The sequence below is a fragment of the Leucoraja erinacea genome, chromosome 1 (assembly GCF_028641065.1).
Source record: "Leucoraja erinacea ecotype New England chromosome 1, Leri_hhj_1, whole genome shotgun sequence".
NCBI lineage: Eukaryota > Metazoa > Chordata > Chondrichthyes > Rajiformes > Rajidae > Leucoraja > Leucoraja erinaceus.
In genome coordinates, this window is record NC_073377.1 from 99,756,635 (window position 1) to 99,784,337 (window position 27,703).

The following is a 27,703-nucleotide window of genomic DNA, read 5'->3' on the forward strand; positions in this document are numbered from 1 at the left end:
ACTGCGTGAGACGCTATGTCGCGCACGCGTGTTGGCGGGGTCTTCACGTAGTCACTCACGTGACTCCGAAGTAAAATCATGTATTTGTTTGCAGTGCAGATTTCCTCAATCAGCAATTGTTTCACCGCACAATATTCAACAGACAAATTGTGCATCTCCCTTTCGGGGATACACAGCATAATATATCAAAGTAGACAGTGGGATATAGATCAGTTATAGATATGAGCAGAGTAATGGCAGATGGAGTTTAATCCGAGCATGTGTTTCACTTTGGGAGGTAATATGTGAGGAGAAAGTTTACAGTTAATGGCAAACTCTGAACAGCACTGATGTAGAGAGGGATCTTGGGGTCCAGGTTCATAACTCCCTATGTGGCAATAAAAGTAGTTAGTGCAGTAAAGAAAACATGTGGCATCTTGCTTCATCAGTTGGACCATTGAGCACAGGAGTCAGCAGGTCATGCTGCAGCTTTAAATATCTTTAAGGGCCTGTCCCACTTGGGCGACCTAATCTGCGAGTTTAGAAGAGTTTACCCTGGACTCAAACTCGCAGCATGGTCGACACAAGGTCCTAGGAGGTCGTATGAGGTGGCTGGAACTCTCCTTCATGCTCAAGGGAGGTTGCGGCCTACTCGCGGCCTCAGCTAGGTCATATAACCATATAACCATATAACAATTACAGCACAGAAACAGGCCATCTCGGCCCTACAAGTCCGAGTCGAACACTTATTTTCCCTGTCCCATCTACCTGCAAAAATTTGCACGGTCACGGAAAAAATGTCAGGATATTGAGTAAAATTTGGTCGGCATGGGGCTTTTTCACTCATAGTGCAGTGGAGTGAGGTTGCTATTTAGTTACAGGCAGTCGAGGGCAGCCATAGGCAATCTCAATCTCCAATCGGCCATTTTGATTGGCTCATTGGAGTTTCACGACCTTGGAAGACGTACCAGTAGGTTAAATGCCCACTAAACTTTATTAAACTTTTTAAAAGTGTCCCTCCCTCTCTCCCCCCCTCCTCTCTCCCCCCCCTTCTCTCTCCCCCTTCCCCCCCCTTCTCTCTCCCCCTCTCTCTCTCCCCCTTCTCTCTCCCCCTTCTCTCTCCCCCTTCTCTCTCCCCTTCTCTCTCCCCTTCTCTCTCCCCTTCTCTCCTCCACCCCCCTTCATCTTCATAGCGCAGACAGCGCTCCCCCGCTTTCCCTGGCCCCCAACTTCGCGATGTGTGTGTGTGTGTGTGCGGTAGCTGCAGCTCGCGGCTCGTTCTGTTTCAATGTGGCCGGTTCATCCAGCTCAAGTTTTTCCAGGCGAGTGCCCTCGAGCTTGAAGGTCAAAGGCACTCGGCTGGACTCGCGGATTAGGTCGCCACAGTGGTTCAGGCCCTTTAGTTAGGCCACATTTGAAGCTTGGTTGCCCCATTCCAAGAAAGATGTGGAGACTTGGAGATGTTTGCAGACAAAGCTTATCAGAATGCTGCCTGAATTGAAGGGTATTAGCTATAATAAGAGGTTGGAGAACTTTTATTATTTTCTCTAGAGTTCAGAGGTTAAGAAACCTGATAGAATTATATAAAATGATTAGTGACATAAATAGAGTGGAGAGTAAAATCCTTTTTCCCAGGGTGGAAATGTCCAAGATTAGAGGGCATAACTATAAGGTTACAGGGGGAATGTTTAAAGGAGAAGTCCAGGACAAATTTTTATTACACTGAGAGTGGTGGGTGAAACACGCTGCCTGAGGTAGTAGTGGAACTAGATACGATAGTGTTTTTTGAGGTACTTTTACATGTTAAATCTCTTTTTCTAAATTTTCCCCATCAAATTATTTTCCATCTTTAAGTGCATATCCAGTGCATATGTAGGGGGTAAAATAATATGCCCTTTGTTTACCACGTAATACAAGAGCAGACAAGTAATTTGTTTCCTCTAGGTTAAAATGAAGAATGAAAATGTGACATTTGCTGTGAAGTGCATAAAGAAAAAACACATTGTCGACACAAGGCAACAAGAACACATCCACTCAGAGAAGAAGATTCTTGAAGAAGCTCGCTCTCCATTTATTGTAACGTAAGGTCTATACTGGGGAAATACTCTTAAGACACATTTGCTATGCAAACAAGACACAATGTGCTGGAGTAACTCAGCGGGTCAGGCCTTATCTCTAAAGAGCATGGATGGATGACATTTTGGGTCGTACATTTCATGAGTCCAAAGAAGGATTGCGACACGAAACATCTGCTTTCCATGTTCTCCAGGGTTGCTCTCTGACCCACTGAGTTACTTCAGCACCTTGTATGTTTTTTTGGTAAACCAGCATTTTCAATTCCACGTGTCAACATTTTACTGTGCGAACATTTTTCAATGTGAGCTGACAGCAAGTTGCGTGCAAAAATAGTTTAAAATAATTTCTTACGATACTTCACTTTTTATTTATCAGCACATAGTTTGAAAATCACCCTACAAATATATATACAGTACTATCAATCTGAGCATAAAATTCCATAGCCAGATTCACTATGAACAAATAATAAAAATGTTTCAAAGGAAACCGATCTCCTGTAGCAACAATTTTGTTGCATCTCACCGCTCTCATTATTGTGAATGGCGGGTAATACCTTTGAAATATTTTTGCTTGCACATTTTGGTTTCATATGAGAAGTATTTGGAGTTATGTCATGGTATCATACCTATATCTCAGTAATAAACACCTATAAACAATTTACAGTTTGTAATCAAATCAAATTCACTGAACCTTAATTGGTACACTTGACAATAAAATAACCTTTGAAATAACAAAGTAAATGCAATTGTTCTTCAGAGATCTGGGCTTTTTATAAGCAAAGGATTCAATGACAGAGTGAGGCATTAAGTAAAGCAATGATGACCACATAGTGGGTTGCAATTTCCTGTGTCCCAGTGAAACATTTTGACATGGAAATGTTCACATGTACTTTTCATGATTTTAATTTAGTTTTGTTTAATTTATTGTCACGTGTACCAAGGCACATTGAAAAGTTTTTATTGGTGCCAACCTGTTCGCAGAAAGACTACGTGATTACAATCGATCCATTTACAGTGTATAGATACATGATAAGGGAATAACGTTTAGTGCACGATAAAACCAGCAAGGTCCGATCAAGGATGAGGGTCACCAAGAGGTATATAGTAGTGACCCTCGACTATCCTTGATCAGACTTTGCTGTTTTTTTTCATGATCATTCACTCGAATAATGGAGATTAGTGGGCAAAATTAGGGCACATAGTATTGGGGGTAGAGTGCTGACATGGATAGAGAAGTGGTTGGCAGGCAGGAAACAAAGAGTACAGATTAACAGGTCCCTTTCAGAATGGCAGGCAGTGACTAGTGGGGTACCGCAAGGCTTGGTGCTGGGATCGCAGCTATTTACAATATACATCAATTATTTGGATGAAGGGATTCAAAGTAACATTAGCAAGGTTGCAGATGACACAAAATTGGGTCATCTGTGAGGTGGATGCTATGAGAATGCAAGGTGACTTGGACAGGTTGGGGGAGTGGGCAGATGCATGGCAGATGAAGTTTAATGCGGATAAATGTGAGGTTATCCACTTTGGTAGCAAAAACAGGGAGGCAGATTACTATCTAAATGGTGTCAAGTTGGGGAAAGGGGAAGTACAACGGGATCTGGGGGTCCTTGTACATCAGTCTATAAAAATAAGCATGCAGGTACAGCAGACAGTGAAGAAAGCGAATGGCATGTTGGCCTTTATAACAAGAGGAACCGAATATAGGATCAAAGAGGTCCTTCTGCAGTTGTACAGAGCCCTAGTGAGACCACACCTGGAGTATTATGTGCAGTTTTGGTCCCCTAATTTGAGGAAGGACATTCTTACTATTGAGGGAGTGCAGCGTAGGCTTACAAGGTTAATTCCCGGGATGGCGGGACTGTCATATGCTGAGAGAATGCAGCAGCTGGGCTTGTACACTCTGGAGTTCAGAAGGATGAGAGGGCATCTAATTGAAACATATAAGATTGTCAAGGGCTTGGGCACACTAGAGGCAGGAAACATGGTCCCGATGTTGGGGGAGTCCAGAACCAGGGGCCACAGTTTAAGAATAAGGAGTAAGCCATTTAGAACAGAGACGAGGAAACACTTTTTCTCACAGAGAGTGGTGAGCCTGCGGAATTCTCTGCCTCGGAGGGCAGTGGAGGCAGGTTCTCTGGATGCTTTCAAGAGAGAGCTAGATAGGGCTCTTAAAATTAGCAGAGTCAGGGGATATGGGGAGAAGGCAAGAATGGGATACTGATTGGGGATGATCAGCCATGATCACATTGAATGGCGGTGCTGGCTCGAAGGGCTGAATGGCCTACTCCTGCACCTATTGTCTATTGTCTATTGGTTGTTTGCATTGAATTCATAAAACTACAATAACTACGACTGTGCCTGAAATTTTAATTCATACAATTTATGCATTCTGGTCAGACTGCTAAATTATAATCAGTAGATTGCTTGGAGTTCACCTGCAGTAATAAAAGTATTTTAGAAATTATTTTTAATCTAATGGAAAAAGGCAAATTGGCAAAACAAGACAGCACACTTTTCCTTGTTCAACGTGTGTGATATCTAGGGAACTGTAGATTAGTGGTTGTTAATCAGCTCATTTCCAGAGGATTTAATTGTTTATTTTTGCTTATGAGTTAAAATCCTACCATGGCAGTGGGGAATTTAAATTCAAATCATTAAATAAACCTGATATAGGAAGGTAGCAATAATATGATGATGGGAAATCACTAGTTTTTTTATCCATTAACCTTACCTTGTTTGGTGTTATGGACACCAGGTGTATGTCCCGTTGTCACCTTCTCCTCAGCCAATAATGAACCATTCTACATTTACTTGAACAGCATCTGCTTTGATCTGTCATTTTCACACCTTGCCCATCCATATCTCTAGTTTTCCTCTCCCCTGACTCTCAGTGTGAAGAAGGGTCTCTACCTGAAACACCCATTCCTTCTATCCAGAGGTGCTGCCTGTCCCGCTGAGACACTTCAGCATTTTGTGTCTATCTACAGTTCCTTCCTACATATGATTTCATAATTACTGGCATTCGAAGCCAGAATAAATGGGTATTCTCCAATCTGCATGCTGTTTGAATAAACTTAGGCCAGTTTGCACTTTTGAAATTTATAATAATATTTTGACCTCAGTATTTTGAAGCGACTGAGGTCTAAATATTATCAGAAATTTAATGCAGACTTTAAAAGCACAAACTGACTTCAGAGGACACCATTTGCACTTGGCTGGGGAATTGGCCATTTTCTTGGTGCTGTCAAGGAGTTAAAGGTACTTCCCAATTTTATAGAGCGAGGAGACTATTATTGATAACATTGTTGAATTTATGTGGTCTTTCTCAAAGGCCATCTGACCATTCAGGATTGCCTTATTTAATAACTAACAGCCTGAGATGGCTTGTGACTAAGATAATAATAATAATAATAAATTTTATTTATGGGCGCCTTTCAAGAGTCTCAAGGACACCTTACAAAAATTTAGCAGGTAGAGGAAAAACATGTATGGGGAATGAAATAAATAGTAGGGAAATGACTAGTACACAAAGTAAAGACAGAATACAATTCAAAACACAATATGAGGCAATTAATGCACAGATGAAAAGGGAGGGGGACGTGGGGCTAAGGATAGGCAGAGGTGAAGAGATGGGTCTTGAGGCGGGACTGGAAGATGGTGAGGGACACGGAATTGCGGATCAGTTGGGGGAGGGAGTCCCAGAGCCTGGGAGCTGCCCTGGAGAAGGCTCTATCCCCAAAACTGCGGAGGTTGGACTTGTGGATGGAGAGGAGACAGGCTGATGTGGATCTGAGGGACTGTGAGGGTTGGTAGGGGGAGAGGAGGTCAGTGAGATATGGGGGGGCCAGATGGTGGAGGGCTTTGTAGGTGAGGATCAGGATTTTGTAGGTGATCCGGTGGGAGATGGGAAGCCAGTGAAGTTGTTTGAGGACTGGAGTGATGTGATGCCAGGATTTGGTGTGGGTGATGAGTCGGGCGGCTGCGTTCTGGACCAGTTGGAGTCGGTTGATGTAGGTGGAGCTGATGCCAAGGAGAAGTGAGTTGCAATAGTCCAGTCGGGAGGAGATGAAGGCATGGATGAGTCTTTCAGCAGCGGGAGGTGTGAGAGAGGGTCTGAGTTTGGCGATGTTGCGGAGATGAAAGAAGGAGGTTTTAATGACATGGCGGATGTGAGGCTCAAGGGAGAGGGTGGAATCAAAGATCACGCCAAGGTTGCGGGCCTGGGGAGATGGGGAGATGGGGAGACAGTGGTGCCATCGATGGTGAGAGTGGGGTTATTGATTTTGCTGAGTGTGGCTTTGGAGCCTATGAGGAGGAATTCTGTCTTATCGCTGTTGAGTTTGGGGAAGTTATGTTGCATCCAGGTTTTTATAGCTGACAAACAGGAGTTGATTGATATGGGAGAGGGGGGGGGCGGGGGGGGTTGTGGAGGGATTTGGTGCCGAGGCAGATCTGGGTGTCATCAGCATAACAGTGGAAGTCCAGGTTGAAGTGGCGGAGTATCTGACCAACGGGGAGAATGTAGATGATGAAGAGGAGGGGGCCGAGTACAGAGCCTTGGGGAACGCCTTGAGTGGCTGTAGCAGAGGTGTGGTTGTGGAGAGAGATGAAGTGGGATCTGTTGGAAAGGTAGGAACGGAGCCAGCTGAGTGCAGAGCCTTCAATGCCGAGGTCTTTGAGTCTGGTGAGCAGGATGTTATGGTTCACTGTCTCGAAGGCTGCACTCAGGTCGAGGAGGATGAGGATGTTGAGGGAACCAGTATCAGCAGAGGTGAGGAGGTCGTTGAGGACTTTGAGGAGAGCAGTTTCTGTGCTATGGAGGGGGCGAAAGCCAGATTGGAGGGGTTCAAGTAGGTTATACGCAAGGAGGTGGGAATGAAGTTGCGACGCAACGATACGCTCCAGGGTTTTTGAAAGCAAGGGAAGGTTTGAGATTGGGCGGTGGTTAACGAGAGAGGAGGAATCAAGAACAGGTTTCTTTAAGATTGGTGTGACAGCAGCAGTTTTGAAAGCGGAGGGGACAATTCCTTGGGACAATGAGGAGTTGAAGAGATTAGTGAGGTAGGGGCAGAGAACGGGGAGGCAGGACTTCAGCAGGGGAGTGGGGAGAGGGTCGAGGGAGCAGGTAGTGGGTTTGGAAGAGCTGATGAGTTTGGAGATTTCAAGATGAGCTCACCATAAACCAGAATGTGGTCTATGATCATAAAGGTCATGAGATTGGTCGATGGCTGTAAGTGTAGTCAGATCTTGGAAGTTGGTTCATTCATATTTAATCAAGAGCATAATATTTGAACTTTCAAAACCTTAGAGAATAAATTTTAAATGGCTGCTTTTAAATGAGTGAATGTAATGAATAATGGCAGGTGTAGTTTCTTTTGTCAGCATAAAAGAAAATGTGGCTGCTGATTTCATGATTAGGATGAATCTTTAAACCAAATGATTGGTGCTCCTGTGGAACACATTCCCATTCCAGAGGAAAGCAGGTCAGCTTCAAATACCATAGAACCATGGCCTTGAATTGTGACGTAAGTTAGAGGGTATGGAGGCCACCTCATGACCTGCTCCTTCTAACACGGCCATTAGTAGGATCCATGGCAGTAATACTTGGAGTGAGTGATGTTCTGGTAAAAGATAAGATCTGTGGCAGTTTTTCTCCAGATTTTATCTTGCAATAAAGAATTAAGTGATTGAATTCCCTGCATGGTCCTGAAGTGAGGGAGGGGTGTGGCCATTTCTGGCTGAATCCTCAAGAGATTCTGAACTGAGTTACTGTGATCCAGCTCCCATCTTTCATCTGATAGTGGATGACATGATGCCAAGGAAAAGAAAACTCAGTCCAATAGAAATTAGCAAAGTCATAGATTTGTTGGCTAGCAGCATCAATACTTTAAGATTGGATCATTCACAATTTCAGTTTTCTTTAATATGTGGAGGTTGCATTATGAGATACAAACATTACGAAAGCATTATAGCTTGAGATGTCAATGCACAACAGCAAGGAAGACAGTAATCATTGCTTATGCTGCTAGTTTGTCTAACTTTGCCATATTGTCAAAGTGACGGCATAACTTGACCTGCACGAGAAAATCTGAAAGCCGAGCATTAGATGTGTGAACATCGTTAAATGTTTTAAATACAATGAGAATACAATAGAGGAAGCCCCCCCCCCAGTTATGACAGGGTTTGTTCCTGAGAACTGTTCGCCAGTGAGAAATGAACAAAAACAGTGTGTGGGGAAGGATCACAGAAGCAGGTGTGATGGGAGAGAGAAGAGCCAGGGAAAAGCCAGCCAGCTTCACTTACTCGATGAGCAAGCGAGTGAGTGAGTCTACTTAGTGCTCCCAGCTCCACTTTGCTCGACCCAGTTGTTATAGAGTGCAGGGTGGGCGGGGAAAGAAGGCCCACAGAAGATGCCTGCAGACCCGCAAAGGCTGGCAAATCCATCACCATCCATCCCGCCAGTTGCCCCACCACATGTCTGTTTGCACGTAGTGTTCAAAAGCCGGGCGTTCATAACCTAGGGAGGACCTGAACAGGGAAAAGTTGGATTCAGCATGTATTTACACAAATGTACTGACCCAGTCAATTAAAATATTCCAGCCATAATTCTCATAAATGCAATGGATTTCATTATGCCAAATGCTTTTCTTTTAAAGCTTGTTGTTAATGTTAACTTTTTTGTTGATCTATTTCTTTGTCTTTTGATGAACCTACGGAAAAATATATTTATGTTAACCGTTTAACGATTAGTTAATAATTATCAGAACAAAAAGCTCTTTAGTAACATTAAAAACCCACCAACGTTTTGATTATCGTTCTGTATACATTTTGAATATCCAAAACTAATAACTTCAGTATAAATAGATCCTTGTCTTTGTATTCATTCCAAGCAGGAGTTTAACAACTGTTATAGACATGGCTGCAATTGTTTGCAATTAACTTTGAATTAAATGTTGAATCCAAATGTATAAACTCTATTGAATTTCCATTCAGATTATGAGCACGTGTAGGGAGGAACTGCAGATACTGGTTTAAACCGAAGATAGGCACAAAATACTGGAATAATTTAGCGGGTCAGGCAGCATCTGTGGGAAAAGCATCTGTGATCTCCCCCCCCCCCCCCCCCCCCCCTCAAAATTGCACTACTACTGTATATCCATATATATATTTTACTGTTCCATTATTCTGTGTTCACACTTCTAAGTGAGATGCTAACTGCATTTCGTTGTCTCTGTACTTGTACATTGCACAATGACAATAAAGTTTGAATCTGAATCTGAATCTGAAAAAAAGGACCTTCTTCAGACCAAGACTGAAGAATGGTCTGGACCCGAAACGTCAGCTGTCCTTTTTCTCCACAGATGCTTCCTGACCCGTTGAGTTACTGTCGCATTTTGTGCCCATTTTCAAATTATGAGCATCATCTATAAACTATATCTCATTGATTTTCCTCGGGTTTGATATTGCAGACTGTTTCGCAGTTTTAAAGATAACAAATACGTTTACATGCTGTTGGAGGCTTGTCTTGGAGGAGAGATCTGGAGCATTCTACGGGATAGGTGAGCTGGTTTGATGTCTGCACAAATAAAAATAATTGAACTCTTTTTAAAGTAGCCCATGTAAATTTTGATTGTGGAAGTCAATCTTCGTGTACACATCCTCTGCCCAAATATCTCAATGTGTTCTTCTTATGGCAGAGGCTGCTTTGATGAGTCCACCTCAAAATTTTGTATTTCTTGCGTGACGGAAGCTTTTGATTATCTTCACCATATTGGAGTCATCTACAGAGACCTGAAACCTGAGAACCTGATGCTTGATACTGAAGGATACATAAAGTTGGTGGGTGTTATATAATATTCCTAAGAATCACTCGGGCAAAAGTGGTGCTGGGCTAAAAATTCATAAGCGATTAATCCAAATTCTGTTATCACTTTTTGTGGAATTTAATTTTGAAAAAGTTTGAAGGACATCATTCAGACCAGCTGGATTTAGGTAGAAGTGGAACTAGTTCGCAATTGTTTTTTTGGGAAGGCAGCCCCTTCGGAAGTGACTTACAAATGGTTCCTGCTCCAGCATATAAGGTTAATTCTTTAGTGCCTGGCCTAACAGGTCACTATTCCACTTAAGATAATTTCCCTGTCTACTTCAAAGCAATGTAAAGGAGCTGTCCCACTTGGGCGACCTAATTGACGAGTTTAGAAGAGTTTAGGAGAGTTCGAAAAAAATAACATGTTGAAGACCTCCTTCAACCTCCTTCGACTATGTTGAAGACTAGCTACGACTAGCTACGACTAACTTCGGGAAAATTGGACACTGAATAGTGGAGAGTGAAGACGACCTCCTTCGATCTCATTCAACCTCCCTTCGACCTCCCTTCAACTATGATGAAGACTATCTTCGACTACCCTCGACTAACTTTGATTACCTTCGACTACCTACGTATAACATGACGACCTAGTATGACCTACTATGACTAAACCTACGAGTAAAAAAAGTATTGATTTTTCCCATGGCGACCTTTTTTTACTCGCGGGCATTTTTCAACATGTTGAAAAATACGCCGCAACCTAGCTGAGGCCTCGAGTAAGTGGGGACCACTCTCGAGCATGAAGGAGACTTACAAAGAGACTTACAGTGTCGACCATGCTGCGAGTATGAGTCGAGGGCAAACACGCCAGAACTCGCGGATTAGGTCGCCCAAGTGGGACAGCCCCTTTAGGCAGTGCAAACTGATTTGCTAGATTGCATTGAAATATATTTTTTAATGTATATCTTGTTTTCTTCCAAACACGAAGCAGTGCAAACTTAGTCTGGAAGAAAAAAACATTTATGTTCAATTAAATGTTTCAATGCAATACAGCACCATGGCACTAGATTAAGCATAATTGCCTACAAATTGGATTGTATCTTTTCTTTTCCAATTCCAGATTGGGTCCTCTGAAAGAAAAAAACATGGAATTGGCCAAAGTCTGGTGCAATTGTCTATAGTCTATTGTCTATAAAGAACAGTACAATTGATTGAATTCAGATAGATCAAATTAATTCACCTCCTGATAATTTACTGCACTGCATTCAAAGATAGTTTGTGTAGGAAGAAACTACAGATACTGGTTTACACTGAAGATAGACACAAAATGCTGGAGTAACTCAGCGGATCAGGCCTTTTGTCCTTAAAAGCACATTTTTTATACAGCCACATTCATAATCTCTGGCTCTCATGAAGGAAACTGAGACTGCAGAGGAGAGGGTGACTTCTCCCACATTCAATCAATGGGTCATGGAATTACAGGCCAGTGAGATAGAACAGCGCATCTGCAAGCCTCTTGGAAGACCATTGGCACTAGAGGAGTAGAGATAGGGTTTTCTCTTCATAGGGAGGTCCCATATCACCCACACTCAGAAGGAACCCAGACCTAATTTGCAGAGGTACATCTGCCAGGAGCAGCCTGTTTACTGGTTCCCCTGTTGAGGTTAGATTAACAATAGACTGGACCCTTCAAAAGAACCAGACAGTTCAAAATAAATCACCACAACCTGGCATTAATGACCTGGCAAAATTCTTGTGTCTTCATTTGTTGTGGTGGGTACACCAGATGAGATGCATTGCCATGTTAAATAAACATCTCACTGATGCCATTCCGTTCATTGAGTCAATGTTGTTGTCCATCCTGAACTCACTCCATTGTCAGGGTTCAGCAGCCTGCAACTATTTACCAGCATCACATTGATTGAATAGATATTGCTGATCATTGGAAGAATATATTTTATTGATACTCTGTTTTCAGGTTGACTTTGGATTTGCTAAGAAAATCGGCAGGGGTCAGAAAACGTGGACATTTTGTGGAACACCTGAATATGTAGCACCTGAGATAATTCTGAACAAAGGCCATGATTTTGGTGTAGACTTCTGGTCATTGGGAATCCTTGTATTTGAGCTTTTGACTGGCAGGTAACTGTTCTTTGCTATTACATATTATTTTTGCGATCAATGGGCATGGAACAAAACATAAATTAAAAAGTAAAGAGCTAAACTTATGAAAGTTACTTGTTCTGTATTGATTATACATGTTCTCAGACAGTGTAGCAGTCAAATTGCACAAATGACTTAATTTCCATGGAGGAGGCAGAACAAGTACAATTTAGATAAAATAATATTTTAGAATATAGGATGGGTATATTGAGAAGTGGTGGATCAAACTAATTGCCCCTGGGTCCAAGGTCTCTGAGGCTCTCCAAAACCTCCATAAACATTGTGTCTCTCTAAATTTCTTATCAGCATATTTAGTTAAATATCATGTCACATACAGGGCCAGATTTACATATACAGTGTCTTGCAAAAATATTCATACCCCTTGAACTTTTCCACATTTTGTCACGTTACAACCACAAACGTAAATGTATTTTATTGGGATTTTATGTGATAGACCAACACAAAGTGGCGCATAATTGTGAAGTGGAAGGAAAATGATACATGGTTTTCAATTTTTTTTACAAATAAAAAACTGAGAAGTGTGGCGTGCAAAAGTATTCAGCCCCCTTTACTCTGATACCCCTAAATAAAATCCAGTGCAACCAATTGCCTTCAGAAGTCACCTAATTAGTAAATAGAGTCCACATGTTTAATATAATCTCAGTATAAATACAGCTGTTAGCCCAGCCCCGCCTCCAACTCCAGAGGCAACCCGAATCGGGGTGTGAAGGCCTCAGAGGTTTGTTAGAGAACATTAATGAACAAACAGCATCATGAAGCCCAAGGAACACACCAGACAGGCCAGGGATAAAGTTGTGGAGAAGTTTAAAGCAGGGTTAGGTTATAAAAAAATATCCCAAGCTTTGAACATCTCACGTTCAATCCATCATCCGAAAATGGAAAGAGTATGGCACAACTGCAAACCTACCAAGACATGGCCGTCCACCTAAACTGACAGGCCGGGCAAGGAGAGCATTGATCAGAGAAGCAGCCAAGAGGCCCATGGTAACTCTGGCAGAGCTGCAGAGATCCACAGCTCAGGTGGGAGAATCTGTCCACAGGACAACTATTAGTCGTGCACTCCACAAATCGGGCCTTTATGGAAGAGTGGCAAGAGGAAAGCCATTGTTGAAAAAAAGCTATAAGAAGTCCCGTTTTCAGTTTGCCACAAGCCATGTGGGGGACACAGCAAACATGTGGAGGAAGGTGCTCTGGTCAGATGAGACCAAAATTGAAGTTTTTGGCCTAAATGCAAAACGCTATGTGTGGCGGAAAACTAACACTGCACATCACCCTGAACACACCATCCCCACTGTGAAACATGGTGGTGGCAGCATCATGCTGTGAGGATGCTTTTCTTCAGCAGGGACAGGGAAGCTGGTCAGAGTTGATGGGAAGATGGATGGAGCCAACTACAGGGCAATCTTAGAAGAAAACCTGTTAGAGTCTGCAAAAGACTTGAGACTGGGGCGGAGGTTCACCTTTTAGCAGGACAACGACCCTAAACATACAGCCAGAGCTACAATGGAATGGTTTAGATCAAAGCATATTCGTGTGTTAGAATGGCCCAGTCAAAGTCCAGACCTAAATCCAATTGAGAATCTCTGGCAAGACTTGAAAATTGCTGTTCACAGACGCTCTCCATCGAATCTGACTGAGCTTGAGCTATTTTGCAAAGAAGAATGAGCAAAAATGTTGGTCTCTAGATGTGCAAAGCTGGTAGAGACATACCCCAAAAGACTTGCAGCTGTAATTGCAGCGAAAGGTGGTTCTACAAAGTATTGACTCAGGGGGGCTGAATACTTTTGCATGCCACACTTTTCAGTTTTTTATTCCTGCGGTTGCAAGGGAAAGTGCCAGGAGAGGGGGTGGTTTGGGTGGGAAGGGACGAATTGACCAGGGAGTTACGGAGGGAGCGGTCTCTGCAGAAAGCCAACAGGGGAGGAGATGGGAAGATGTGGCCAGTGGTGGGATCCCATTGGTAGTCAAAAAAGCTGGAGAAAATCAGCGGGTAAGGCAGCATCTGTGGAGTGAAGGAATAGATGACGTTTCGGGTCGAGACCCTTCTTCAGATTGATGTCAGGGGGGGGGGGTTACATGAAAAAGAAAGGAAGAGGCGGAGACAGTAGGCTGTGGGAGAGCTGGGAATGGGAGGGGAAGGAGGGAGAAAGCAAGGACTACCTGAAATTAGAGAAGCCAATGTTCATACCGCTGGGGTGTAAACTACCCAAGCAAATATGAGGTGCTGCTCCTCCAATATGCGGTGGGCCTCACTCTGGCCATGGTGGAGGCCCAGGACAGAAAGGTCGGATTCGGAATGGGAAGGGGAGTTGAAGTGTCGAGCCACCGGGAGATCAGGTTGGTTATTGCGAACTGAGTGGAGGTGTTGTGCGAAGCGATCGCCAAGCCTGCGCTTGGTCTCACCGAGGTTGATCATACGCTGAATAATCCAACATTTGTGTTTGGAAGTGGAAAGAAATAATAGAAATTGCATTAATTGCAACGTGTAAAAAGAGTTGAGATACTGTATTATAATTTTGCTGCATGTCATTGTGGTATATATCATGTCTTGATTGGTGAATATGTTTAGTTTGTGACTTTATTTGAAGCAGAAATAATATGTGAATGCTTCATTGAACATAATTCCGACTGGTAACTACGCACTTCGTCCAAGCACATTATCGCACACGTCATGCAAGCTGCCTTAAATGACCACCTAAACTGTCATTTGGCAACTTTAAAAGCTGTCAAGGTTGCTCAGCTGACAACAGAGAAAAAAAAATTAAGTGAGAGCCCTGCAAGGTGTATAATATTTTTGACTTTGTCATAGGCCTTTCTTACATATGCTGCACTGTGGTCTCTAAACAACCCTTCACTAATTTTCCTTGCCCTCCATTTCAGAATAATAGTGTTTTTAGCCAATAACTCGACACTAGCAGTGGGAATAAATAAATAAATCACAGCTTTCCAGCCCCTTATCTCATTGGCCATGCTCGGCTGCAAATCGGTGTCAATCTGGTGGACCATCTTCCTCTAGTCATGGGGGTGGGGGATGGGGGGGGGGGGGGGGGGGGGGGCTCACAAGTGGAGCAACATAGGGCCTCGCTTCATCTAAATCTGGCCCTGGTCACATAACCTCCGGGATGGCAGATGCTAACTCCTTGATTCTGACCTCGTTCCTCTAGCAATGCATAATTTCCTATCTGGCTGTCCCAAATGAGAAAAGTAAAAATGACTTAAAAAGTCAAAGCCACAAATCAAGTGACATGCTTAATAGATTAAAAACTCTAAAGAAAGCCAACAGGATAGCATTGCAGTGGGGTGAACTGAAATGTTGGGCACAAAATCTGCCCATAAGTCATGGAGTGCTGGCTAAACACAAGTGTTTCTATTCAAAGTTACTGGCCCAGGGCAATCAGCTCAATTGGACCCAGTGTCCTCTAGATGGTGAACATTTACAAAATGCTGCTTTTTTGCAATGTTTTGTTGTGCTGGCTCTTGAAAAATAGAAAGTTAACACGTAGGTGCAGCAGCTTCTGTGAGAGAGAAACTGTTGATGTTTCAGGTTGATGACCTTTCATCAGAACCTGAAATGGTAATTCTTCCTATGCACAGAGATGCTGCCTGACCTGCTGAGTAATTCCAGTATTCTCTGTTTGTACTGTAATTCACATATCCTGCATCACAAATAGTTAGACTAAATGCGATGCTTCACTGCTCTGTGCCAATTACTCAACATGATTCACTAGTCATGTAATCACTGAGGCATTACATGAAATTTCAAAGCACACATGCCCAGGGCTTCCTGAACTGTGCAGTTTTATGTATTATCCCAAAGTGCCTCCTTGGGGTACCTCTATAACATGCAGAAATAGCTAACGATTACTGCAATCAGCCTATGCACATCCATGTGGTGAGCACTTCTGAACAAACAATATCACCAATATCAGAAATTAGGTAAATCAAATAAAAATAATATGTTTTGATTGTTTGCTGTAACAGATGTGTAAAATGCAACCTAAGTGCCAAGGGGAAATATACTCAGAACACTACTGCAGATGAAAAACAGTTGCTATTTTTCTCTGCTGTCAATTTTCTTTAAATTGTGTCATTCAATTGTTTAAAGTTTAAGACTGCCAGATCAGTAAGCTGTGATGGATGGCAAAGTGGTGCGGTGGCACAGTTGCTGCTTTACAGTTTCCAAAGACTCAGGTTTGATCCTGACTTCGGGGCTGTCTGTGCGGAGTTTGTACGTTCTCCCTGTGACTGCCTGGGTTTTCTCTGGATGCTCCAGATTCCAAAGGCATGCTTATTTGTAGGTTAATTGGCTTCTGTAAAGTACTCTGAGAGTGTAGAATGAAAAGTGAGACAACTAGTTTACGGGTGATTGATGGTCGGTGGGGACTCAGTGGGACAAAGTGCCTGTTTCCACTCTGTGAATCAAAACTAAACTAACCAAGATTATATCATACAACTCCAATAACCTGCTGTTCGATCATTCAGAAATCTTTATGGTTAGACCTGGATCATCAGGTGATAGTTCCCAGGCTATCTTTGAATACACAGGTGCCTCATTCCCATGCCTCTGTGAACTCTGCCAGGGTACCGATTCCAGCAGTAAAGTTACTGGGGCTTGTTCCTATGTTCCTTATAAACTCACTGCGATGTTACTGAAGCCGTTCTCTATGTTCCTCATTAACTCACTGCAGCCTTGTTCCCGTGCTCCTTTTAAACTCACTAGAGCCCTTTTACTTACCATCCTTTTAAACTCAACAGTCACACATCTCGGGTGTACACAAAAATGCTGGAGAAACTCAGTGGGTGCAGCAGCAACTATGGAGCGAAGGAAATAGGCAACATTTCGGGCCAAAACCCTTCTTCAGACTGATGGGGGGTGGTGGGAAGAAGAAAGGAAAAAGGAGGAGGGGGAGCCCAAGGGCTGAGGGATGGGAGGAGACCGCCCGAGGGCTGAGGAAGGGGAGGAGACAGCAAAGGTTAACACAATTGGGAGAATTCAATGTTCATGCCCGCAGGATGCAGACTCCCCAAGCGGAATATGAGGTGCTGTTCCTCCAATTTCTGGTGTTGCTCACTCTGGCCATGGAGGAGACCCAGGACAGAGAGGTCGGATGGGGAATGGGAGGGGGAGTTGAAGTGCAGAGCCACCGGGAGGTCAGGTTGGTTCTTGCGGACCGAGCGGAGGTGTTCAGCGAAACGATCGCCCAGCCTCCGCTTAGTCTCACCGATGTAGATCAGCTGACATCTAGAGCAGCGGATGCAATAGATGAGGTTGGAGGAGATGCAGGTGAACCTCTGTCGCACCTGGAACGACTGCTTGGGTCCTTGAATGGGTCGAGGGGGGAGGTAAAGGGACAGGTGTTGCATCTCTTGCAGTTGCAACGGAAAGTGCCCGGGGATCGGGTGGTACGGGAGGGAAGGGAAGAATTGACAAGGGAGTTACGGAGGGAGCGGTCTTTGCGGAAGGCAGACATGGGGGGAGATGGGAAGATGTGGCGAGTGGTGGGGTCACGTTGGAGGTGGCGAAACTGCTCTTTAAACTCAACGTGTTTCATTGAAAACACAGTGACTGTTGCGCTATATCAATATAGCTATATCTGTGTGATGCTTTGCTTACTGACCAGGCAGTCCACAACTTTAAACAATTGAATAACACAATTTAACAAAAATCAGTGAAAACAGCAACTGTTTTCATCTACAGTAGTGTTCTGAGCATACTTCACCTTGGCACTTTAATTACAGTTTACACATCAGCTATACAGCAGAAAATCAAAAATATTATTTTCATTTCACCTGATTTCTGTGTGGCATTGTTTGTTCAGAAGTGCCTTTCACAGCCAGTTCAAAGAGAGTACAGCAGCTAAAATTATACAAAAGTTACTGGATAATTAATTGCTTAGCTTCTACACGTAAGACTAGTACTTTTTAGCCCCATTGAAATTGTGCTTCAAATTTTATGAGAAACCTTTTTTCCCTGTGCAAGTATGTCCCATATGAATGGTAATTTACATGCTCTGAGCGGAATGCTCATGTCTTTTTACATTAAAACAGCTTTCCCTCAAATTATTTTCTATATTTCCATTAACAGTACAAGACTTCTATATATTTTTGAGATTAAAAATAAATATAATGAAATGGAAGCACCTCGACAGAACATGTGGGAAGTGGAAGATTTCATTTGAGGGCTATGCTTTATGACACATTAAACACATTATTTATAAGCAGCTTTAGGAGTTTATTATACATTGAGTACAGGAGAAATCTTTCGCTCCACTGGTGCTGACTGCATAATCTGTTCTAACTTTCAAGTGGACTTAAATGGTGGCAATTTCCAGTCTAGATTCAATGGTATGACTGACATTATCACCTACAGATATTGACCTGATGCTCCATTTAAAACAAGCCTAGAAATTCATTTATATTAAGGCACTGAGCCAAACACATTTATTGGCTACCCAACATTTATTGGCTACCCTGTGAGTGGGCATGGGCGTGTTGGGAGGGAATGAAGTAGAAGAGCTCATAGAAACATAGAAACATAAAAATAGGTGCAGGGGTAGGCCATTCGGCCCATCGAGCCTGCACCGCCATTCAATATGATCATGGCTGATCATCCAACTCAGTATCCTGTACCTGCTTTCTCTCCATACCCCCTGATCCCTTTAGCCACAAGGGCCACATCTAACTCCCTCTTAAATATAGCCAATGAACTGGCCTCAACTACATTCTGTGGCAGAGAATTCCAGAGATTCACCACTCTCTGTATAAAAAATGTTTTACTCATCTCAGTCCTAAAGGATTTCCCCTTTATCCTTAAACTGTGACCCCCTTGTTCTGAACTTCCCCAACATCGGGAACAATCTTCCTGCATCTAGCCTCTCCAACCCCTTAAGAATTTTGTAATTTTCTATAAGATCCCCCCTCAATCTTCTAAATTCTAGCGAGTACAAGCCGAGTCAATCCAGTCTTTCTTCATATGAAAGTCTTGACATCCCAGGAATCAGTCTGGTGAACCTTCTCTGTACTCCCTCTATGGCATGAATGTCCTTCCTCAGATTAGGAGACCAAAACTGTACGCAATACTCCAGGTGTGGTCTCACCAAGACCCTGTACAACTGCAGTAGAACCTCCCGGCTCCTGTACTCAAATTATTTTGCTATGAATGCTAACATACCATTTGCTTTCTTCACTGCCTGCTGCACCTGCATGCCTACTTTCAATGACTGGTGTACCATGACACCCAGGTCTCGTTGCATCTCCCCTTTTCCTAATCGGCCACCATTCAGGTAATAGTCTACTTTCCTGTTTTTGCCACCAAAGTGGATAACCTCACATTTATCCACATTATACTGCATCTGCCATGCATTTGCCCACTCACCCAGCCTATCCAAGCCACCTTGCAGCCTCCTAGCATCTTCCTCACAGCTAACACTGCACCCCAGCTTTGTGTCATCCGCAAACTTGGAGATGTTGCATTCAATTCCCTCGTCCAAATCATGAATCTACTGTGTATTGTAAATAGCTGGGGGGGTACCTTGCGGTACCCCACTAGTCACTGCCTGCCATTGTGAAAAGGACCCGTTTACTCCTACTCTTTGCTTCCTGTCTGCCAGCCAGTTCACTATCCACATTAATACTGAACCCCCAATACCGTGTGCTTTAAGTTTGTATACTAATCTCTTATGTGGGACCTTGTCGAAAGTCTTCTGAAAGTCCAGATATAACACATCCACTGGTTCTCCCTTATCCACTCTACTAGTTACCTCCTCGAAAAATTCTATAAGATTGGTCAGACATGGTTTACCTTTCATAAATCCATGCTGACTGTGTCCAATGATTTCACCACTTTCCAAATGTGCTGCTATCCCATCTTTAATAACTGACTCTAGCAGTTTCCCCACTACCCATGTTAGACTAACTGGTCTGTAATTCCCCGTTTTCTCTCTCCCTCCCTTTTTTAAAAAGTGGGGTTACATTACCTACCCTCCAATCCTCAAGAACTACTACAGAATCTAAAGAGTTTTGAAAAATTATCACTAATACATCCACTATTTCTGGGGCTATTGCCTAAAGTACTCTGGGATGCAGCCTGGGGATTTATCTGCCTTTAATCCATTCAATTTACCTAACGCCACTTCCCGGCTAACCTGGATTTCACTCAGTTCCTCCATCTCATTTGACCCCTGGTCCCCTGCTATTTCCGGCAGATTAATTAAGTCTTCTTTAGTGAAGACAGAACCAAAGTAGTTATTCAATTGGTCTGCCATGTCCTTGTTCCCCATGATCAATTCACCTGTTTCTGACTGCAATGGACCTACATTTGTTTTAACTAATCTTTTTCTCTTCACATATCTATAAAAACTTTTGCAGTCAGTTTTTATGTTCCCTGCCAATTTTCTTTCATAATCTATTTTCCATTTCCTAATTAAGCCCCTTGTCCTCCTCTGCTGGACTCTGAATTTCTCCCAGTCTTCTGGTAGGCTGCTTTTTCTGGCTAATTTGTATGATTCATCTTTTGTTTTGATACTATCCCTGATTTCCCTTGTTATCCACGGACGCACTACCTTCCCTGATTTATTATTTTGCCAAACTGGGATGAACAATTGTTGTAGTTCATCCATGCAGCCTTTAAATGCCTTCCATTGCATATCCACCGTCAACCCTTTAAGAATCAATTGCCAGTCAATCTTGGCCAATTCACGTCTCATACCCTCAAAGTTACCTTTCTTTAAGTTCAGAACCCTTGTTTCAGAATTAATTATGTCACTCTCCATCCTTATGAAGAACTCATCCATATTATGGTCACTCTTGCCCAAGGGGCCACATACAACAAGACTGCTAACTAACCCTTCATCATTATTCAATACCCAGTCTAGAATAGCCTGCTCTCTCGTTGGTTCCTCTACATGTTGGTTTAGAAAACCATCCCGCATACATTCCAAGAAATCCACTTCCTCAGCACCCCTGCCAATTTGATTCACCCCTGCCAATTTGGAGTTGGAGATGCCATCCCCAACTCCACTACTCCTGGTAGGTGGCCTGTACACAACTCCCACTAGCGTTTTCTGCCCCTTAGTGTTTCACAGCTCTACCCATATTGATTCCACATCCTCCAAGCTAATGTCCTTCCTTTCTATTGCGTTAATCTCCTCTCTAACCAGTAACGCTACCCCACCTCCTTTTCCTTTCTGTCTATCCCTCCTGAATATTGAATACCCCTGGATGTTCAGCTCCCAGCCTTGGTCACCCTGGAGCCATGTCTCCGTGATCCCAACTATGTCAAAGTCATTAATAGCTATCTGCACATTCAACTCATCCACCTTATTACGAATGCTCCTTGCATTGAGACATAAAGCCTTCAGGCTTGTTTTTACAACACTCTTACCCCTTATACAATTTTGTTGAAAAATGGCCCTTTTTGATTTTTGCCCTGGATTTGTCTGCCTACCACTTTTACTTTTCAGAGTGCTTCCCTTCTCTGCCTCCTGCCTCATGTTGTTTTATTCTGTATCCTTTCTATTAATATGGGCACAAAGAACTGCAGTTGCTGGAATCTTGAGCAAAACACAAGGTGATGGCGTAACTCAGCCGGTCAGGCAGCAACACTTGAGGGAATAGAGAAGGGTTCCAACCAAAATGTCGCTGATCCATTGTCCTCCACTGATGCTGCCTGACCCGCTGAGTTACTCCACAGACCGTGTTTTAGGCCTATTAATATGCTGGCTTCTCATTTGGTCCTTCCATTCATCCCTTTATAAACAGCTAATTAGTCTGCTTCATCTCTAAAATTTAAGGAGGATGAGGGGATGGGGCAAGAGATGGGGGGAAATATATGCAATATGAAATTCTAAACTAATTTCTTCAATTAATTTGAAGTGGATGCTAGTTTATGTATTCATGGTGTCCAATGCCTGTTCTAGGCAGGATCCTTGCACACTAGAAAATGCTGCATAATGTTGGCTCGGTTCATTTGGAAGTGGGCTTGGCACAGGAATCACACCCAGAAAAGTCTTCAGTCTCAAATGATTGCTGTTGTATTGCATAACGGCAGGCAGAACTCTGTAAAATCACCGGATGTTCATCTCATGGACTGAGACCATTTGAGGAAATGCCGATACTGCCAGAACAATGCAACTAATCCCACTCCCATGCCCTCTCCAAACAACCTTGCCATGTTATTTCCTTCTTGGTATTTATCGCATACCCTTTGAATATCATGATTGAATCTACCTCAACTAACCTCCTCCTGAACAGTGGATTCCAGATGTTAATCACTCTGTGCAAAGATATTTTTCATCATGTCATCTTGGTTATTTTGTCAATCACCTTCACTGTGTGTATTCAGATTCCTGATTTGTCGCTTTCTACTATCCAGGCATCATGATTTTAAATGCTGCTTCTATCAGATGTTTTCACAATCTCCCCTATTCCATGGAGAATAACTCTTCCTTGGAAAAGAGGAAATTGAAAGATCTAGTGTATTTGCATGAATTTTCCATGTCCAAGGAAATGCAAAACAATGGCCCAGCGTTTATGGTCACCAGTGACATCTGACTGAAAACTACCTGTTGTGATTGGTCCATGTCCATGATCAGGAAGTTAAACTCCATGATGAATTTCATGCCTAAAATGGTAGCCTGCATACACCAAGGTACCTCCACACCTTGGAGGTAAGCCAAGTCCACTCTTCAGCTGTGAAGTAATCACTCAAACAATTCCATACCCAAGTCAAACGGAAAAATATCCATTGGCCGATCTGTCACCTAACGTGGGGAATGGGGCACTGATCATCCAAAGCATGGGATTTTTCAACACACAGAAACATAGAAAATAGGTGCAGGAATAGGCCATTTGGCCCTTCATGGCTGATCATCTAAAATCAGCACCCTGTCCCTGCTTTTTCCCAATATCCCCTTTGCCATTAGCCCTAAGAGCGAAATCTAACTCTCTCTTAAAAACATCCAGTGACTTGGCCTCCACTGTCTTCTGTGGCAGAGAATTCCACATTCACAACTCTCTGGGTGAAAATGTTTTTCCTCATCTCGGTCCTAAATAGCCTACCCTTTATTTTTAAAACTGTGACCCCTGATTCTGGACTCCCCCAACATCGGGAACATTTTTCCTGCATCTAGCCTGTCTAATCCTTTAAGAATTTTATGTTTCTATAAGATCACCTCTCATCCTTCTGAATTCCAGTGAATACAAGCCCAGTCGATCCATTCTTTCGTCATATATCAGTCCTGCTATCCTGGGAATTAACCTGGTGAACCTATGCTGCACTCTCTCAATAGCAATAATGTCCTTCCTCAAATTAGGAGATTAAAATTGCACATAATACTCCAGATGTGTCAGTCTCCCTGTACAACTGCAGTAGGACCTCCTTGCTTCTAAACTCAAATCTTCTCGCAATGAAGGCCAACTTCAAAGATTAGCTTTGTTCACTGCCTTCTGTACCTGCATGCTTAATTTCAGTGACTGATGTACAAGCACACCCAGGTCTCGTTGCACTTCCCCTTTTCCTAATCTGACACATTTCAGATAATAATCTGCCTTCTGTTCTTGCCACCAAAGTGGATAACCTCACATTTATCCACATCACACTGCATCTGCCATCCATCTACCCACTCACCCAACCTATCCAAGTCACTCTGCAGCCTCATAGCAGCCTCATAGCAGCTCACACTGCCACCCAGCGTTGTGTTAATCCGCAAACTTGGAGATGTCACATTTAATTCCCTTGTCTAAGTTGTCAATATATATTGTAAATAACTGGAGTCCCAGCACCGAGCCTTGCGGCACCCCACAAGTCACTGCCTGCCATTCTGAAAAAGACCCATTAATTCCTACTCTTTGCTTCTTGTCTGCCAACCAGTTCTCTATCCATGTCAATACCCTACCCCCAATACCATGTGCTCTAATTTTGCCCACTAATCTCTTTTGTGGGACCTTGTCAAAGGCTTTTTGAAAGTCCAGATAAACCACATCCACTGTCTCTCCCTTCATCCAATCTACTTGCTACATCCTCAAAAAATCTTGATTTCCCTTTCATAAATCCATGCTGACTTTGACCGATCCTGTCACTGCTTTCCAAATGCGCTGCTATAACATCTTTAATATTCGACTCAAGCATCTTCCCCACTACCGATGTAAGGCTAACTGGTCTATAATTCCCAGTTTTCTCTCTCCCTTCTTTCTTAAAAAGTGGAGTTACTTTGACTACCCTCTCGTCCACAGGAACTTCTCCAGAGTCAAGAGAAGATTGTAAAATGATCACCAATGCATCCACAATTTACAGGGCCACCTCCTTGAGTACTCTGGGATGGAGACTATCAGGCCCTGGGGAATTATCTGCTTTCAGTCTCAACTGTTTACCTAACACCATTTCCTGACTAATGTGAATTTCCTTCAGTTCCTCCCTCCCACTGGATCCTGGGTCCCCCTAGTGTTTCTGGGAGATTGTTTGTGGCTTCCTTAGTGAAGACAGAACCAATGTACTTGTTTAACTGGTCTGCCATTTCCTGGTTTCCCATTATAAATTCACCTGTCTCTGACTGTAAGGGACCTACATTTTTTGTGTTCAATCATCTTTTTCCTTTTCACAAGCTTTTACAGTCAGCTTTTATATTCCCCGCAAGCTTTCTTTCATGCTCCCCTCCCCCCCCTTAATTAACCCCTTTGTCCTCCTCTGTTGTGTTCTAAATTTTCCTAGTCCTCCAGTTTGCTGCTTCCTTTATCCATGTTTTCCCTCATTAGCCACGGTTGAGCCGCTATCAGCGTTTTATTTTTTCACCATACAGGGATGAACAATTTTTGGAGTTCATCCATGCAGTCCCTTTAACTATAACTTACCCGTCTATCCTAGCCAATACCCATCTCATACCTTCAAAGTCTCCTTTCTTTAAGTTCAGGACCCTAGTCTCTGAATTAACCGCGTTACTCTTCATCCTAATGCAGAATTTCACCATATTATGGTCACTGTTGCCCAAGGGGCTATGCACAGCAAGATCACTAACTAATCCTTCCTCATTACACAATACCCAGTCTAGGCCTGCCCTCTAGTTCAGTGCTTTTTAAACTGTTTCAGTGTCATTCACCCTTGAGTCTTTATCACAATATTCCATTCACTCTCGACTAAATTTTCTTATGATTTTTGGTAATTTTCATGTATAATTTTATAATTTTGGTTAATTGTGTATAATTTTATATATATAATTTATTTTGTCACATGATGAAAAAACATAAATTAAATCATTCACCCCAAATAATTTAATTCACCCTTGGGTGAACCATTCACCAGTTTAAGAAGCACTGCTCTACCTGGTTACATTTGAAGGTAAGTGCAATAATTCCAACAATATACAGGAATTCAGCATCATCTATTATCCAAGATAACGCACAATCAACTATCTCTTTTCATCATGTATCTTGAAGAGTCCGACCTCTGGTCAGTAATCGATCATAACTAAATACCCCTTTGATTTAAACATTAATCAGTGCATAATTATTAAGCTATTCCCTCCAATGTTCATTTGGACTCCCCAGACCTGTTATCAGTTGCCACTATCACTCTGCTCATCATTTCTATTAAACTCGTCCATCACTTCTCTCGGCCGTTACTGGAGAGGCCAATTGTTTTGAAAACAAGCTTTTATCTCTTTTTATCTCTTTCCATCTAAAGATAATCTACAGCTTGCCCATCCATTGACAGTGGGTCAAATAAATCTCTCCACTTGTGTTGGTCTGCTTGACATATCCTTGCACTGACCTTGATCCCGATTACCATTTAGTCAGTACAAAGACTGTTACAATCCTGTAAACTACCATGAAAATAAGCTATCTTCACGAGAACATTTTAGTGAGCTGTTTGTTTGTTCATTTGTTAGTTTTATGGCAAGCCTGTTAACTCACCTGCACAAACTAGGTCTAATGTTGTATGGCAGAAATAAACTTTCATCTTTCTATATTTCTTTACATTACAATGTGCATATAAATCACTTCCTTATGTTCAGGTGCCCCACGATGTTTCTTCCCCTTAGCCTGAGGTAACCCGCCCAGGAAAGCTGCTGCTATTTCTAAACTATTCTCAAATACCTGCTCAGTGGCCAGTCAGTAGTGGGGGTGGTTCAATGTTTTTTTTGGTCTAGTATTAATATTACATGGAATTAAATTCCTGCGTAATTTTGGCAACAATCTATGGCTTTGAGATAAAGCTTTCTACATTTCACACCTACATTTGCACACGGCACCACTGGACTTCCCAGGCACAGAACAATTGTCCATTGTGCATCACGGAAGGATAGAGTCTGAGTCAGAAAGAAATTCACATGGAAACGGGCCATGTAGCTCACCAAATCCATGCCAACACTCAAGCATCCATTTACACTAATCTTTCCAAACCCACTTTACTCAAATCCGCAACAGCCCTTCCCATATTCTCCCACTCGTCTATAAATTAGGGAAAATTTACAGTGGGCAATTTACCAACTAACAGTCATGTTTATGAGGGGAGGATGATGGGAAACCTAATAAAAGTGTATAAAATGAGAGGCATCGAAATGGTAGGCAGTCAGAACCTTTTTCCCAGAGTAGAAACGTCACAGAACAAGAGAGCATAGCTTTAAAGTGAGATTGGGACATTTTAAAGAAGATGTGCAGGACAAGTTTGTAAGCAGAGTGGAGAGTGCCTGGAACACACTGCCAGGGGTGGTGGTGGTGGAGGATACGATAGTAGCATTTGAGAAACTTTTGTTTAGGCGCATGATAAGCAGGGAAAGGAGAGAAATGGATCATGTGCTGGCAGAGATTAGTTTAACTGGGCAATATGTTTGGCACAGATATTGTGGGACAAAGAGACTGTTCCTGCGCTGTGCTGTTCTATGTACTATGTTCCATCAGAGGCATTCCATGCAGTCACAGGGAGAACATGCAGATGTTTGCAGATGTTCTCGAAGCGCATACAGCAGCATCTTCAGTGCCCAACCTGTCATGCATATATAAAGACACGGAAGGATGTTGTTCAGCTCCTCGAGTTGATACGATGCCCCTTATCTTTATTTCCCTTTCCTCTTGCCATTTATTATTCTCCCACATGCCCATCAACTCCCATTGACTTCTATGTGCCTGTTGCCTACACTAGGAGTAACTAACAGCGAGCAGTTTAACAGTCATGGCGTCATCGAGTCATACTGCATGGAAACGGGTCCTTCGGCCAGTTTGCCCATGCTGACCAAGATGCCCCATCTACACTAGTCCCACCTGTCTCCCTTTGGCCCATATTTCTCTAAATATTTCCTGTCCTTTTACTTGTCCAAATGTCTTTTAAATGTTGATTATTAAACACAACTAGGTTTAGGTTTAGTCAAGATGATCTTGGCGTGTGGTCCTTGAGTAGGGCCTGCTATTGTCCAATATATTTGCTCTCGTCTTTGACATTTCTTTTCTACCTGTGATTTTGGCGCCATTTAATTTAGTTTAGTTTAGAGATACCGCATGGAAACAGGCCCTTTGGCCCACCAAGTCTGCGCTGACCAGTGATCCCCTCACACCAACACTGTCCTACACACTAGGGACAATTTACAATTTATACCGAAGCCAAAACCTACAAACCTGTATGTCTTTGGAGTGTTGGAGGAAATCGGAGCTCCTGGAAAAACCC

At 42.8% G+C, this 27,703-nt stretch overlaps 1 protein-coding gene across 1 annotated transcript in view; it reads left to right on the forward strand.

Annotated features, from left to right (window-relative positions):
* prkg2 (protein kinase cGMP-dependent 2) overlaps positions 1-27,703 on the forward strand; it is a 97,854-nt gene that overhangs the window by 60,634 nt on the left and 9,517 nt on the right. Inside the window, exons 12-15 of the mRNA XM_055630417.1 lie at positions 1,924-2,060; positions 9,530-9,619; positions 9,758-9,899; positions 11,846-12,009. Coding sequence (XP_055486392.1) covers positions 1,924-2,060; positions 9,530-9,619; positions 9,758-9,899; positions 11,846-12,009 — 533 coding nt within the window. The remainder of the gene's footprint in view (positions 1-1,923; positions 2,061-9,529; positions 9,620-9,757; positions 9,900-11,845; positions 12,010-27,703) is intronic.